At 42.7% G+C, this 15,542-nt stretch overlaps 2 protein-coding genes across 4 annotated transcripts in view; one reads left to right on the top strand and one right to left on the bottom strand.

Annotated features, from left to right (window-relative positions):
• Positions 1-2,536: 2,536 nt before the first annotated feature.
• Positions 2,537-6,323, top strand: LOC106563255 (endothelial differentiation-related factor 1 homolog). Its single transcript, XM_014128673.3, has 5 exons — positions 2,537-2,810; positions 3,260-3,311; positions 3,453-3,613; positions 5,475-5,568; positions 5,724-6,323. Exons 1-5 carry the CDS (start codon positions 2,733-2,735, stop codon positions 5,783-5,785), a joined length of 447 nt encoding a protein of 148 aa, XP_013984148.1. The 5' UTR covers positions 2,537-2,732; the 3' UTR covers positions 5,786-6,323.
• Positions 6,324-9,066: 2,743 nt separating this feature from the next.
• Positions 9,067-15,542, bottom strand: part of LOC106563254 (ATP-dependent RNA helicase homolog DQX1) — a 34,101-nt gene continuing 27,625 nt past the window's right edge. For all 3 annotated transcript variants that reach the window (XM_014128672.3, XM_014128671.3, XM_014128670.3), the window contains 5 exons: positions 13,248-13,439; positions 12,946-13,071; positions 12,630-12,820; positions 12,128-12,318; positions 9,067-10,139 (listed from right to left, as the gene is read on the bottom strand). In XM_014128672.3, coding sequence (XP_013984147.1) covers positions 9,923-10,139; positions 12,128-12,318; positions 12,630-12,820; positions 12,946-13,071; positions 13,248-13,439 — 917 coding nt within the window. In that variant the 3' untranslated portion in view covers positions 9,067-9,922. The remainder of the gene's footprint in view (positions 10,140-12,127; positions 12,319-12,629; positions 12,821-12,945; positions 13,072-13,247; positions 13,440-15,542) is intronic.

A 15,542-nucleotide genomic window follows, 5' to 3' on the forward strand; every position in this document is an offset into this window, starting at 1 on the left:
AAAACAATGTTAGGAGGCGGCTTATGGTAGAGAAATTAACATTCAATAATCTGGAAACAGCTATGGTGGACATTCCTGCTGTCACCATGCCAATTGCATGCTCCCTCAGAACTTGAGATATCTGTGGCATTGTGACAAAACTGCACATTTTAGAGTGGCCTTTTATTGTCCCCAGCACAAGGTGCACCTGTGTAATGATCATGCTGTTTAATCAACTTCTTGATATGCCACACCTGTCAGGTGGATGGGTTACCTTGACAAATGAGAAATGCTCACTAACAGGGATATAAACTAATTTGTGCACAACATTTGAGAGAAATAAGCTTTTTGTGCATATGGAACATTTCTGGGATCTTTCATTTCAGCTCATGAAACTTGAGACCAACACTTTACATGCTGCGTTTATATTTTTGTTCAGTGTAAATACATGTAATTTTGTCCTTGAAACATTTAATTGAAATACTGTAGAATTCCATTCATTCCTATGGAACCCTAGACTGGTAATACAGCTCATACTGGGGAGTGGCTATATGGGCGACCGGTGGCTTCAAAATCTCTCTCAAGGGCCAATACATAGCATCAGCAATACATCATTGGCTAAACTTACCTAAAAAGTGTACACCTTGTTATGTAGTTATCTCAGTGTATAATAAAGAAAATACCCTCAACACAATCTGCATATGCATGTTGAACCATTTTTAAACCTGTTCCACAACAATAATAGGCAAATTCCATCAAATATTACATTAAATCAGGAGTTAAAGGCTACAGAGAGAAATAACTAAGTTCATTCCAGTGTGTATTTGTAACATTGTTGATTACCTGTTTTATAGTCACTGTTGAAATGGAGCCAGAGCAATCAAAGCCAAGCTCCTGCACCTTGGGTCAAAGGGGGAGCCGAGCTCCAGCATCTTATGGGTCCAAAGAGGAAAGGATGATAAACTCTTAGGGTTATTATAGCCAAGGTTTGAGCCAAGGTGTGGACATGAAGCTAGGGTTATGGCTAGGGTAAGGGTTAAGTCAGCGTGTGGACATGAAGTTAGGATTATAATGTATTACCAGTCTAGGGTTGGGTTTGGTGCTACAGCTATAAGTACAATATTTCCAGTCTAGAGTTAAATTTAGGGTTATGGTTGGCTCTACAGCTGTACATGTATTACCAGCCTATGGTTAGAGTTATGGTTTGGTTGTTTCTATAGCTATAATTAAGTACAATGTATTACTAGGGTTATGGTTTTGGTTTGTGCTACAGCTCTAAGTACAATGCATTACCAGTCTATGGTTAGGGTTGAGGCAAGGGTTAGGGTTGAACTGGGGTGTGGACATGAAGTTAGGGTTAGGATGGACATTAGCCTGACTGATGCGACCCATGTGGTACACAGCAGCCTTGGAGGAGGACTTCGAGTTTGTATCAGCCAGACTAGCTGGACACGGGACAAGAGGAAAGTGTGGAGAGATGGCAGATGACAGGGCATGGCTCAACCCTAATCCTAACTCTACACCTTAAAATAGAGGCTCCTCCACTCCACCTCTGAATTCCCAATCCAGTGGAGACTGCTGAGGGGAGGATTACTCATAATAATGGCTGGAAAGGAGTCAGTGGAATGGTATCAAACAAGTGATTTCCATGTGGTTGATACCATTCAATTGACTCCATTACAATCATTATTATGAGCCATCCTCCCCTCAGCAGCCTCCATCCATGTTTATATTGCTACAGTACATTGTATGGATACTTAATATCAACCACTATTACATTATGAATACGGGATACTTTGTAACATCAACCAATTAATACTGGTTAACACAATAACCACAGCCAATAAGTCAAATTTGGCTATATCGTAAAAAATGAATGAAAGCAAAAATGTGCTTTATGATCATAATTTAAGGTTAGGTATAAAGTAAACACTTTGGTTAAGGTTAGGGTTATTACTTTGTTGTTACAGTAATTACTGACGTTCATGTAACATCAACCTATGAAGACTGGAAAACTAACATTTTACCCTGAACTACCTGAAGAAACTAAGAAAAGACATTAACATTAACTGTATTTTTTGTGTATAGCATCCAGAAACAGTTTTGCATTTATTTTGGCATTGTCTATATGTAAAGAAATTATGGCAAGATATTTAGTTTTATAATTGTTAATATTCTTGATGACTTTTGTTTGTTATGTGAGAATGTGCTGCTCGGTTTCCTTAACTATAATAAGTATAAAGAAAAACAATTTTTACCTCATAAATCTAATTGTGCTAATGGAAAATATCAATAAATGTAAATTCACTAATAAAAAAACCATCTTCCATGTTTTCTATAAGGAATTCGTGCAGTACATTAAGACCATTCTACATTATTCTAATAAGAAAGCTGTTAAAACAATCAATACGTGCGTATATTTTAAGGTCTTTGTATAATCTGTAATTTGTTGTAACCCCTAGAATATTGTATCATTGACATTTCCTTTGTTCTCAAGCACCTTCTTTTTAACAGCAGAGGTCACTGTAGCTCTAGGTTCACATATCTATGAGCTTGTTTTGAATAGAGCTTTGGGTTTTGAAAGACGCGTGGATGTTTGTTATTAGTTCGTCGTTTGTTGTTGTTGTCAAAGCACGCGTAGGAAAGAAGTAGCCTTACGTCGCCAGATATCGTTTTGATACCCAGGCATTTAACGTTAGCTTTATTTTTGTATAATTATTGTCGTTACGGCTATCGAATAATTCCTGGAAACAATGGCAGAAAGCGACTGGGACACCGTGACGGTTTTGAGGAAGAAGGGTCCGACTGCTGCGCAGGCCAAATCTAAGCAGGTAGCTAGCTGCTAGCTAGAGCAGCTAGCATCAGCCACTTAGCATGTGAACCTGAGAAACAACTCGATATATTGTAAATAAATATGCGATTTAATTAATCAAACCACTGAGCCCATGTAGGCTGCACACTTTCACTGGCAGGGAAGCTTGCTAATAAATACCGGGGATTTGATTGTGACCTCGCCTCTCCCTGGCGTTTCCTGCTCGGTGAAACGGTCGACGGACAGAAATAGCAACTATGTGGGTTGGCGTCTAATCATTTGACTGACGTCGATGAATTGGACTTTTATCAAACATTTTCTGCGTTTTTCGTAGCCTGTGTTTTGATTCTGTGTTGGATAAGCCCCCCTGGCCTGGCCTACTCGTCAGCAATACTAGCTAACTAAATATATCCCAGTGTTATGGAACGATGTAGAGTACATTTGAATAATGTGCAATGTTTTGTCTAGGCTATCACAGCTGCACAGAGACGTGGAGAAGACCTCGAGACTACTAAGAAATGTAAGCCTTGTTCTATATAGCAATACATGCAAGGTGCAATCCACCGACTCCCCTACTGGGAAGTCTGGGACATGAAGGATTGATTTCTGAATAAAATTATGTTATGGCTTGTTTATGCTTACCATGCCAATGTCTCCACAGGGTCTGCAGGGCAGAACAAGCAGCACCTGATGACCAAGAACACGGCCAAGCTGGACCGTGAGACAGAGGAGCTGCAGCACCAGCGGGTCTCCCTGGAGGTGGGCAAGGTCATCCAGCAGGGCCGCCAGAACAAGGGCCTCACCCAGAAAGACCTAGCCACTGTGAGTAATGCTACTGCAAACCCATATGACTCATTAAGATATTGGTGCATTTCTGTGGCTTCCTCGTCTCCTCTGCACTCATCTAAACACAGTGTAGGTGAAAATTATGTCCAATTCTTTCACATCAGTACATATGAGCATGGGAGGACACTTTGAAGATGCCTCCAATGTATGTATACCTTAAAAGAGATGGCCTCAGTGATGATTGACATTTCAACAGTTTGACAGTACAGTGCATTCGGAAAGTATTCAGACCCTTTCCCTTTTTCCACATTTTGTTACTTTACAGCCTTATTCTAAAATTGATGAAATTATTTTTTACCCCCTCAATCTACACACAACACCCCATAATGACAATGTGAAAACAGGTTTCTAGAAATTGTAGCAAATTTATTTAAAGTAAAAGACGGATACCTTATTTACTTAAGTATTCAGACCCTTTGCTATGAGACTCGAAATTGAGCTTAGGTGCATCCTGTTTCCATTGATTGTCCTTGAGATGTTTCTTAAGTCCACCTGTGGTAAATTCATTTAAATTGACATGATTTGGAAAGGCACACACCAGTCTATATAAGGTACCACAGTTGACAGTGCATGTCAGAGCAAAAACCAAGCCTAGAGGTCGAAGGAATTGTCTGTAGAGTTCCGAGACAGGATTGTGTCAAGGCACGGATCTGGGGAAGGGTACCAAAACATTTCTGTAGCATTGAAGGTCCCCAATAACACAGTGGCCTCCATTTATTCAATTAAAGCAGTTTGGAACCACCAAGATTCTTCCTAGAGCTGGCCGCCCGGCCAAACTGAGCAGTCGGGGGGAGAAGTGCCTTTGACAGGGAGGTGACCAAGAACCCGATGGTCATTCTTACAGAGTTCCTCTGTGGAGATGGGAGAACCTTCCAGAAGGACAACCATCTCTGCAGCACTCCGCTAATCAGGCCTTTATGGTGAGTGGCCAGACGGAAGCCACTCCTCAGTAAAAGGCACATGACAACCGGCATGGAGTTTGCAAAAAAACACCTAAAGGACTCTTAGACCATGAGAACAACATTCTCCGGTCTGATTGAACTCTTTGGCTGGAATGCCAAGCGTCACGTCTGGAGGAAACCTAGCACAATCCCTACAGTGACGCATGGTGGTGGCAGCATCATGCTGTGGGGATGTTTTTCAGCGGCATGGACTGAGAGTTTCGTCAGGAACCAAGGGAAAGATAAACAGAGCAAAGTACAGAGAGATCCTTGATGAAAACCTGCTCCAGAGCACTCAGGACCTCCGACTGGGGCGAAGGTTCACCTTCCAACAGGACAACGACCCTAAGCACACAGCTAAGACAACGCAGGAGTGGCTTCGGTACAAGTCTCTGAATGTCCTTGTGGCCCAGCCAGAGCCCAGACTTGAACCCTATCGAACATCTCTGGAGAGACCTGAAAATAGCTGTGCAGCGACACTCCCCATCCAACCTGATAGAGCTTGAGGATCTGCAGAGAAGAATGTGAGAAACTCCCCAAACACAGGTGTGCCAAGCTTGTAGCGTCATACCCAAGAAGACTCAAGGCTGTGATCACTGCCAAAGGTGCTTCAACAAAGTACTCAGTAAAGGGTCTGAATACTTATGTAAATGGAATATTTCCGTTTTTATTTTTAATATATTTGCAAAAATTCTAGACCTGTTTTTGCTTTCATTATGGGGTGTTGTGTGTAGATTGAGGGGAAAAAACTTAATCTGTTTTAGAATAAGGCTGTAACAAAATGTGGAAAAAGTCAAGGGGGTCTGAATACTTTCTGAATGCACTGTAGGTCTAAATAAAATAAAGTTTTTAGGTCACCGATTTTTACTGACATCTCTTTTGGCTTTCACTTTCAGAAAATCAATGAGAAGCCTCAGGTCATTGCTGACTATGAGTGTGGGAAAGCAATTCCCAACAATCAGGTCATGGGAAAGATTGAGAGAGCAATCGGTGAGTGGAATCTGGGAAAGACTTACACTGACATTTCTCCTAATCAACCCCTATGTTTAATCAGGTCTCGGAGTAGTATGCCACCTTATTCATCTGTACTTTGGCTTTTACCATTGGTACTTTTTTTGTCTGACTTCGCAACTTTTTGTTCACAGGTTTGAAACTGCGCGGGAAAGATATTGGACTGCCCCTGGAGGCAAAACCCAAGAAGAAATGAGGACAAAGCCTCGAAATCAGCCCTTCCATGTACCACCTTCATCCTCATGTCCCCCACTTTCATCCCCACGTCCCCTACCATCATCCCCACCTCCCTACTCCGCTATGACCCTGTCTCCCTCACCCCTCCAACCCCCCCCTCCCCTCCTCCTCTACCTGGGCTGATCTCCACCAGTCCTGCTACAGGACCTGGTGATCCACCATGTTACAAGCTGCATATACTGACAAGTCATCACAAAATACTTCTTATAAACAATGATTGAATGCATTGCAAAACTTGCAAACCAAAAGTGCTGTGAAATGTAATTTTTATTTAGTTCGTTACTGCTTTGGCATTAACTTATTTTGGGATGTTTGAAACAGACTAGGTGAATTTTACCATGGCCATGTGCATCGATTTTACTTTTTCTCGGAGCATGTTCTTTATCCATTTCGTGTTTGCGGCCTTTTCAGACACCTTGTATATTATTAGGTCATTACAATATGAACATGTCCTGCTGTAGCTTGGTTTTGATTTTAAAATAAAGTTTGGCAGTCTACTTGTCATCTGATGGTTATTTAGAATGTTGTTTTCTCCAGTTTTACATTAGAGAAGGCCTTGAAATAAGATATTTTGGTGTCCTATATTGTTACTGTCAGTAATAAAACCAGTCTGACACTGGCCCTGTACTCACTCAGGTTCTACAATTGATGTACAACCCATTTGATACAACCAATATTTTTGATGAGTTTGTCTGCGCAAAAGCACTATGCCAAGTAAAGGGGAGTGAAACTATTTGTATGGGTGAGTTATGAGTAGGGCCATGAGTTGTATGGGTTAGAGTCAAAATGTAGCTCGCATAGAGGTTGAACTGCATTAGAACTGTCACAAGTGGCTCCCCACTATACCTAAAGTGGACATTGCCATTGGCTGCACGGAGTCGCATTAACAGAAATCCCATGCAGCCTTGTTTACAGGTTTGAACACTGGAACGTGATGTAATCTACAACTTGTTTAGGATGATTCATGATTTTTCTATTTGAGTAATTATTTCTATATAGCCTACACTTTCTCGTTCTGAACATTAACGCGGGAGTGGCTTCATGACAATGATCGCAAGAGCAGCTGCTCACCGATTTGATGGTTTTAACTCAGTTCCACCTAGACACTGCCAAAACATCCACTATGCTGGTGTCTGCTATGGCCGGTTAACGCTAAATCTGATTGAGGGCTCTATTCAATCTGTAAAACTGAAGCGTTACAGATTCGGTGTAAGGTCATTTCCAATTAAGCCGACATAAGCAGTTTAACGTGAACCCTGTGTGCTAAAGCGGGAACATTGCCTTTAAATTTCAATCGTGCTGTAAAGCTGAACTTTTTCAATTCGGATTAAATAGAGCCCTTAAAGCAGCAATAAGCAGAAGAAACAATAAAGCAACCTCAACTGTTGGGTACCACAGTTGAATTAAGCTCATGAGGCATTTATAAGTTATATTCTTTAAGAATCAATGGGTACATATTAATTTATAAGTCCAAAAATGGATGTAGCAACTGCAGATTGCCCCTTTAATCTAGACCTTAATTAGTTTAATTTAACATTGTTAGATTTCCTGTTGTGCCTAAAGCAAGGACAATATCGATATTGTATCTTGCTCTGTGACCTGGTAACTGAGCCTACCTTAAGGCTAAATAATATTGATCAGGCATCATTTGGCTTAGGTGGCTTATAATGCCAGTCCTTGATTTGTTTTCAGCCAAAACGGCAGCCCCTGCCAGTGCCACTCTATAATGCAGAGGGATGGGGACCTAGACAGTAGGCCCCTAAAACTCAACTCTGGAACATTTTTTCATTGTTCACCTGTAATCAGGGACTGATTTAGATCTGGGACACCAGGTGGGTGCAATTAATTATCAGGTAGAACAGAAAACCAGCAGGCTCTGGACCTCGTAGGGTAAGAGTCAGTGGAGGCTGGTGGGAGGAGTGCTCAATACTTGTTCAATACTGCCCCTTGAGGGTGCTGCTCCAAGATATGAGTTTAAATTTTTTCTTAAGGTATAGCCTACAATTGGTTTTGGCCTAGGGCTCAATTAAATCAGATCAGGTTTAGCCAACATCCACATAGCGGTTGTTTTGGAGTGGCTCCCCACATTATACCTGGTGGGTGCAATTAATTATCAGGTAGAACAGAAAACCAGCAGACTCTGGACCTCGTATGGTAAGAGTCAGTGGAGGCTGATGGGAGGAGTTATAGGAGGACGGGCTCATTGTAATGTCTGGAATGGAAGGTGATGGTTTCCACGTTTGATAGCATTCCATTTATTCCATTCCAGCCATTACAATGAGCCCATCCTCCAATAACTCCTACCACCATTCTCCACTGGTAAGAGTTGAATACCCCCTCGCCCCAACCTGGGCTTGAACCATTCAACCTCAAAGTATCGTTACCTATCGCTCCACAAAAGCTGTGGTCCTTGCAGAGCAAGGGAATCAACTACTTCAAGGTCTCAGGGCAAGTGACGTCACCGATTGAAATGCTACTAGCGTGCACCGCTAACTAGCTAGCCATTTCACACCGGTTACACCGACGTAGGCTATAGATAGCAAAGGAATGGCGTTTTTTTTGTAGGCACTAACTCTGCCATGGTTCGTTGGACAAAGCCTATGGGAAAATGAATGGATATCTTAGACATTTTGTTCTTTAAGATAATCTTCATCAACTGTCACATTTTGTGAATTTTGGAGTATTTGTGTAATCGAAAAAAAGCACATCAAGGCTACATAATTCATAAAGGTCATCTTAACTAACAATGTATACTGTGGTGCACAATTGGCCCAGCGTAATTAAAAAAAAACTATAATTGTAACTCATAGAACAAAACGTATAAGATCTCCTAAGCCTCTGTTAACCTCAGACCTTATTTTCTGAGTTTATCCAAAACCTCTATTATTTCTACATTAATTTCCCCATAGGAATGGCTGAATAAACCAGTGGTAACTAATTTCATTTTTTTAGGGCTACAAACTGGCAAGCTCTTTTGCCATGAGGCATTTATAAGCCATTGAACAGCGGTATATCAACTATGCCATCGTATGGGAGGCCATTGAACAGCAGTAAATATTGCACATTGTACTAACCAAAATGTCTACTTTTATTATGCTATCCTAATGAACTTATTACCCAAATTCCCCATGCTACATGAGTGAGAAACCTGGATGCGATGTTTCACCGACCACAGATTGTCCCTCCATAATTGAAGGGCTGAATGTATAACATGAAGTAGTTAACCATTTCAAGCTGAAATTCAACAAATAAACCTTTAATTGTGTTGTTCAAAATATATTTAAAGTATTTATTAGATAGAGGGAGGCTGACCCGATACCCTTGATTTACACACAAAATATTATATTATTTCAACACATTGGAAACCCACTAGCATACAAAGAACAACAGTAACAAAAACTGGATTCTAAAGCTCCGTACAATGGTAGATCGCCCTGTTTAAACCTAACTGAGCCCTGCAAATCACATGTCCAGTCCACATCAAGTCAGCTTCTATGATTGGGCACTTCTACAGAGAGATCATAGGTCAACCAATAGTTCCACTGAAGAGATGGGTGCTGGTGCCACAACAGTCAAAAACACAAATTCCCTGGAAGTGACAGCATCAATGCCATACCTCACCAGTCATCATTGAAAGAATGCATGTCCACTTATTGACAGCTGACTGTCTCTTCAGTGAAGTATCAGGGACTCTTGTAGAATAGTCAACATTCATGGCAATATATAATTCCCAATATATATTACTTTGCATACCAGTATACAGTTTGTTTTATAGGAACTCTGTAGGTTCAGTCTGAAATTGCCACTAACTCACACATTTTCATGTACCAAAAATGCATTTAATCTCATTTAAAGATTTCACTAACCCCTGTAGGTGAGCCCTTATTCACTCAGATGGAAACAACTGCCTCCATACAACGTTGTATGGCTGGATAGTGTACTGTACGTACTCTCCCTCATCAACTGTCCATGCGTACAGTATAGATCTATAGTGTGTTCCTGGAAGTACTTGAGACTATCCTGCATAGTGCATCCAAGTCCTCTCTCTCAGGTTCTCCTCCCTTGGTTCTGCTTTCGGTTGCCCACACCATTCCTGTCACTGTATGACACACAGCTCAGTACTGTCTTGATTACGTGGATCTCCGGTCCTGTCTAAGTGTTCCTCAATGTGGCGTGTGTCATAGACCCCTTCTGGGCCCCTCTCCTGTACCTCCTCTGGGGGCAGCAGACTCTGTCTCAGCTCCATGAGAAGGTCCCGTCCCTCGCTGGACGGCAAGTTGCCTAGGTAGTACAGAGGGGCCAGCTCCACCAACCTGCACAGGAAACATTAATAGGCCAAGGTTACCAAAGTAGGTTATCAAAGTAATGCACTTAAATGCCTAGTTTACCTCAATGTAATGACATGTGCACATCTCAGAAGATTGCTATATCATATTGACCTGGTTCCAGAGAAGTTTAATGCTTCTCGTTGTGCGATCTGATCACTAAAGACAACCTGGTATGCACCACTATCTTCTGACAGATAGTACAGTTTACTGTTTATCAGAGGACTAGTATTCCAAAAGGAAGTAAAGACACCACTATGAGGATGGCCCAAAGAAGTTCAGGGTTAGTGTACATTACACACTATCTACAATTGAAGTCGGAAGTTTACATACACCTTAGCCAAATACATTTAAACTCAGTTTTTCACAATTCCTGATATTTAATCCTAGTAAAAATTCCCTGTCTTAGGTCAGTCAGGATCACCACTTTATTTTAAGAATGTGAAATGTCAGATTAATAGTAGAGAGAATGATTTATTTCAGCTTTTATTTCTTTCATCACATTACCAGTGGGTCAGAAATTTACATACACTCAATTAGTATTTGGTAGCATTGCCTTTAAATTGTTTAACTTGGGTCAAACGTTTCGGGTAGCTTTCCACAAGCTTCCCACAATAAGTTCTGTGAATTTTGGCCCATTCCTCCTGACAGAGCTGGTGTAACTAAGTCAGGTTTCTAGGCCTCCTGGCTCGCAGACGTTTTTTCAGTACTGCCCACAAATTTTCTATAGATTGAGGTCAGGGCTTTGTGATGGCCACTCCAATACCTTGACTTTGTTGTCCTTAAGCCATTTTGCCACAACTTTGGAAGTATGCTTGGGGTCATTGTCCATTTGGAAGACCCATTTGCGACCTAGCTTTAACTTCCTGACTGATGTCTTGAGTTGTTGCTTCAATATATCCACATAATTTGCCTTCCTCATGATTTAATCTATTTTGTGAAGTGCACCAGTCCCTCCTGCAGCAAAGCACCCCCACAACATGATGCTGCCACCCCCGTGCTTCACGGTTGGGATGGTGTATTTCGGATTGCAAGCCTCCCCCTTTTTCCTCCAAACATAACGATGGTCATTATGGCCAAACAGTTCTATCAGACCAGAGGACATTTCTCCAAAAAGTACAATCTTTGTCCCCATGTGCAGTTGAAAACTGTAGTCTGGCTTTTTTATGGTGGTTTTAGAGCAGTGGCTTCTTCCTTGCTGAGCGGCCTTTCAGGTTATGTCAATATAGGACTTGTTTTACTGTGGATATACATACTTTTGTACCTGTTTCCTCCAGCATCTTCACAAGGTCCTTTGCTGTTGTTCTGGGATTGATTTGCACTTTTCGCACCAAAGTACGTTCATCTCAAGGAGACAGAACGCGTCTCCTTCCTGAGTGGTATGACGGCTGCATGGTCCCATGATGTTTATACTTGCGTACTATTGTTTGTACAGATGAACGTGGTACCTTCAGGCGTTTGGAAATTGATCCCAAGGATGAACCAGACTTGTGGAGGTCTACAATTTTTTTTGAGGTCTTGGCTGATTTCTTTTGATTTTCCCATGATGTCAAGCAAAGAGGCACTGAGTTTGAAGGTAGGCCTTGAAACACATCCACAGGTACACCTCCAATTGACTCAAATTATGTCAATTAGCCCATCAGAAGCTTCTAAAGCCATGACATAATTTTCTGGAATTTTCCAAGCTGTTTAAAGGCACAGTCAACTTAGTGTATGTAAACTTCTGACCCAGTGGAATTGTGATACAGTGAATTATAAGTGAAATTATCTGTCTGTAAACAATTGTTGGAAAAATGACTTGTAGATGTCCTAACCGACTTGCCAAAACAAACTATAGTTTGTTAACAAGAAATTTGTGGAGTGGTTGAAAAACGAGTTTTAATGACTCCAACCTAAGAGTATGTAAACTTCTGACTTCAACTGTACATGGCTTTGCTCAACAACAAAAGTTCACAAAACATTTTGGGGTTACTCACATGTGGGGGTGCACCTCGGAGGCGGTGCAGATGCAGTTGTCGTGGGAGATGGTGAATTCGTGGTAGAGCACCCAGGAGGGGGGGTTGAGGCGCGGCCGGCGACACAGGTAGGAGGAGAAGGGGTGGAGGTGAGCCACGTGACGGTGAGTCAACAGGAGGTAGTTACCTGAGCCGTCCACATCATGAGCCACCTGAAAAAGACAGGAGAAGGGAAGGGAGAAGATGAAATCAAATGAGATTGAGAGAAACAAATACAGAAAGATCAGGAGAGAACGGGGGGGGGGGGGGGGCAAAAGACAGAGAGAGAGAGAGACACCAGAATGGAAAGAGAGGAGAATGTGAATATTTTGACAGATAGTAAGAGAAAGACAAAGAGAGGTGGAAGAAATAGGGGGGAGGATAGAGAGAAAGGTTAAGGTCTATATATTTCCCAGGCAAATGTTAAACACAAACAAACTAAATTACATCTTAAATGGAGAAGTGGACTGATGAGTCCTTTTACCTTGAGGAAGAACCCTGAAATGAGCGCACGCTTGATATTAGTGCAGTTGTCTTGGCAACCAAAGGAAGGAGGCGAGACGGGCAACTCTATTCGGTGCATCACCTCCAGCAGCTCCGCCCTGATCACCACAGCCAATCGTAATGCGGCGGGGTTAAGGAAGTTGGTAGTACACCAAGCATCATCCTCATTGTCTAAAATATGAATCAGAGAAACACACATATTAATATTCAAGGAGTAGAGATTGTGTGAAATACATGTCTGTTCCATGCCTATGTGTGTAGATCTATGAGTGTGTGTGTGTAGTATATGGTCTCACGCTGTATGTAGGCGTTGTAGATGTTGATGAGGGTGAGGTGGTCTCCCTCGTTGTGCAACAGGAGGCGTCTGTGAGTGGCTGCTGCCTCCTCTCTCTGGGGTGTGGGGGTCACAAAGCAGGGGGAAGCTGGGGACACACACACAGGTGGAGAATTTAAATTAATGACTGTTCAAAAACATAAGTCTAAGTTATAGAAACAAAACAAAGCAATATTCTGTAATGCATGTAAAAAGGGTTAGTAAAGGCTCATTTTACAGCCAGTAATAAGCAACATGGTCAGTTTATGTGTGTGCCGTGTGTACCTGTGAGCATGGCAGCGATGGTGAGCAGCTCGTTGACACAGTCGAACTCGCAGGCAGCGATGAGGGCCTTGGCCAGCGGGGGCTCCAGGGGCAGCTCTGACATAATGATGCCCACCTCAGATAGGTTCCCATCATCATCCAGCGCTGCCAGGTAGTCCAGGTCCTCTAGAGCCTGCATCAGAGCCTCTGGAGCTGGGGGAGGGAGAGAGGAGAGAATAAAAGAGAGAGTGAATAAAACAGAGAGGGATGGATTGAAGAAAGTGACGGATATGGAAAGATCTTATTTTTTGCCTGATATCACAAAATAGAAGGCACCTAGTAAAAACATGAATGCTACATGAATCCCATGAATGCAAGGCAGACCTGGGTTCAAATATATTTAAAAAAAATCTCAATTACTTTTACCTACATTCAAAGTAAGTATTCAGATATATTTTATTTGAAAAGACAAGTAGTTTAATATTTTAATGTATACTGCTCAAAAAAATAAAGGGAACACTAAAATAACACATCCTAGATCTGAATGAATGAAATAATCTTATTAAATACTTTTTTCTTTACATAGTTGAATGTGCTGACAACAAAATCACACAAAAATAATCAATGGAAATCCAATTTATCCACCCATGGAGGTCTGGATTTGGAGTCACACTGAAAATTAAAGTGGAAAACCACACTACAGGCTGATCCAACTTTGATGTAATGTCCTTTAAACAAGTCAAAATGAGGCTCAGTAGTGTGTGTGGCCTCCACGTGCCTGTATGACCTCCCTACAACGCCTGGGCATGCTCCTGATGAGGTGGCGGATGGTCTCCTGAGGGATCTCCTCCCAGACCTGGACTAAAGCATCCGCCAACTCCTGGACAGTCTGTGGTGCAACGTGGCGTTGGTGGATGGAGCGAGACATGATGTCCCAGATGTGCTCAATTGGATTCAGGTCTGGGGAACGGGCGGGCCAGTCCATAGCATCAATGCCTTCCTCTTGCAGGAACTGCTGACACACTCCAGCCACATGAGGTTTAGCATTGTCTTGCATTAGGAGGAACCCAGGGCCAACCGCACCAGCATATGGTCTCACAAGGGGTCTGAGGATCTCATCTCGGTACCTAATGGCAGTCAGGCTACCTCTGGCGAGCACATGGGAGGGCTGTGCGGCCCCCCAAAGAAATGCCACCCCACACCATGACTGACCCACCGCCAAACCGGTCATGCTGGAGGATGTTGCAGGCAGCAGAACGTTCTCCACAGCGTCTCCAGACTCTGTCACGTCTGTCACGTGCTCAGTGTGAACCTGCTTCCATCTGTGAAGAGCACAAGGCGCCAGTGGCGAATTTGCCAATCTTGGTGTTCTCTGGCAAATGCCAAACGTCCTGCACGGTGTTGGGCTGTAAGCACAACCCCCACCTGTGGACGTCGGGCCCTCATACCACCCTCATGGAGTCTGTTTCTGACCGTTTGAGCAGACACATGCACATTTGTAGCCTGCTGGAGGTCATTTTGCAGGGCTCTGGCAGTGCTCCTCCTGCTCCTCCTTGCACAAAGGCGGAGGTAGCGGTCCTGCTGCTGGGTTGTTGCCCTCCTACGGCCTCCTCCACGTCTCCTGATGTACTGGCCTGTCTCCTGGTAGCGCCTCCATGCTCTGGACACTACGCTGACAGACACAGCAAACCTTCTTGCCACAGCTCGCATTGATGTGCCATCCTGGATGAGCTGCACTACCTGAGCCACTTGTGTGGGTTGTAGACTCCGTCTCATGCTACCACTAGAGTGAAAGCACCGCCAGCATTCAAAAGTGACCAAAACATCAGCCAGGAAGCATAGGAACTGAAAAGTGGTCTGTGGTCCCCACCTGGAGAACCACTCCTTTATTGGGGGTGTCGTGCTAATTGCCTATAATTTCCACCTGTTGTCTATTCCATTTGCACAACAGCATGTGAAATGTATTGTCAATCACTGTTGCTTCCTAAGTGGACAGTTTGATTTCACAGAAGTGTGATTGACTTGGAGTTACATTGTGTTGTTTAACCTGTTAGGGCTAGGGGACAGTATTTACACGGCCGGATAAAAAACGTACCCGATTTAATCTGGTTATTACTACTGCCCAGAAACTAGAATATGCATATAATTATTGGCTTTAGATAGAAAACACCCTAAAGTTTCTAAAACTGTTTGAATGGTGTCTGTGAGTATAGCAGAACTCATATGGCAGGCAAAAACCTGAGAAGATTCCTTACAGGAAGTTGCCTGTCTGACAAGTTCTTGTTCTTCTTGACTCTCTTTATTGAAAACTGAGGA

The sequence above is a fragment of the Salmo salar genome, chromosome 11 (genome assembly GCF_965601325.2).
Source record: "Salmo salar chromosome 11, fSalSal1, whole genome shotgun sequence".
NCBI lineage: Eukaryota > Metazoa > Chordata > Actinopteri > Salmoniformes > Salmonidae > Salmo > Salmo salar.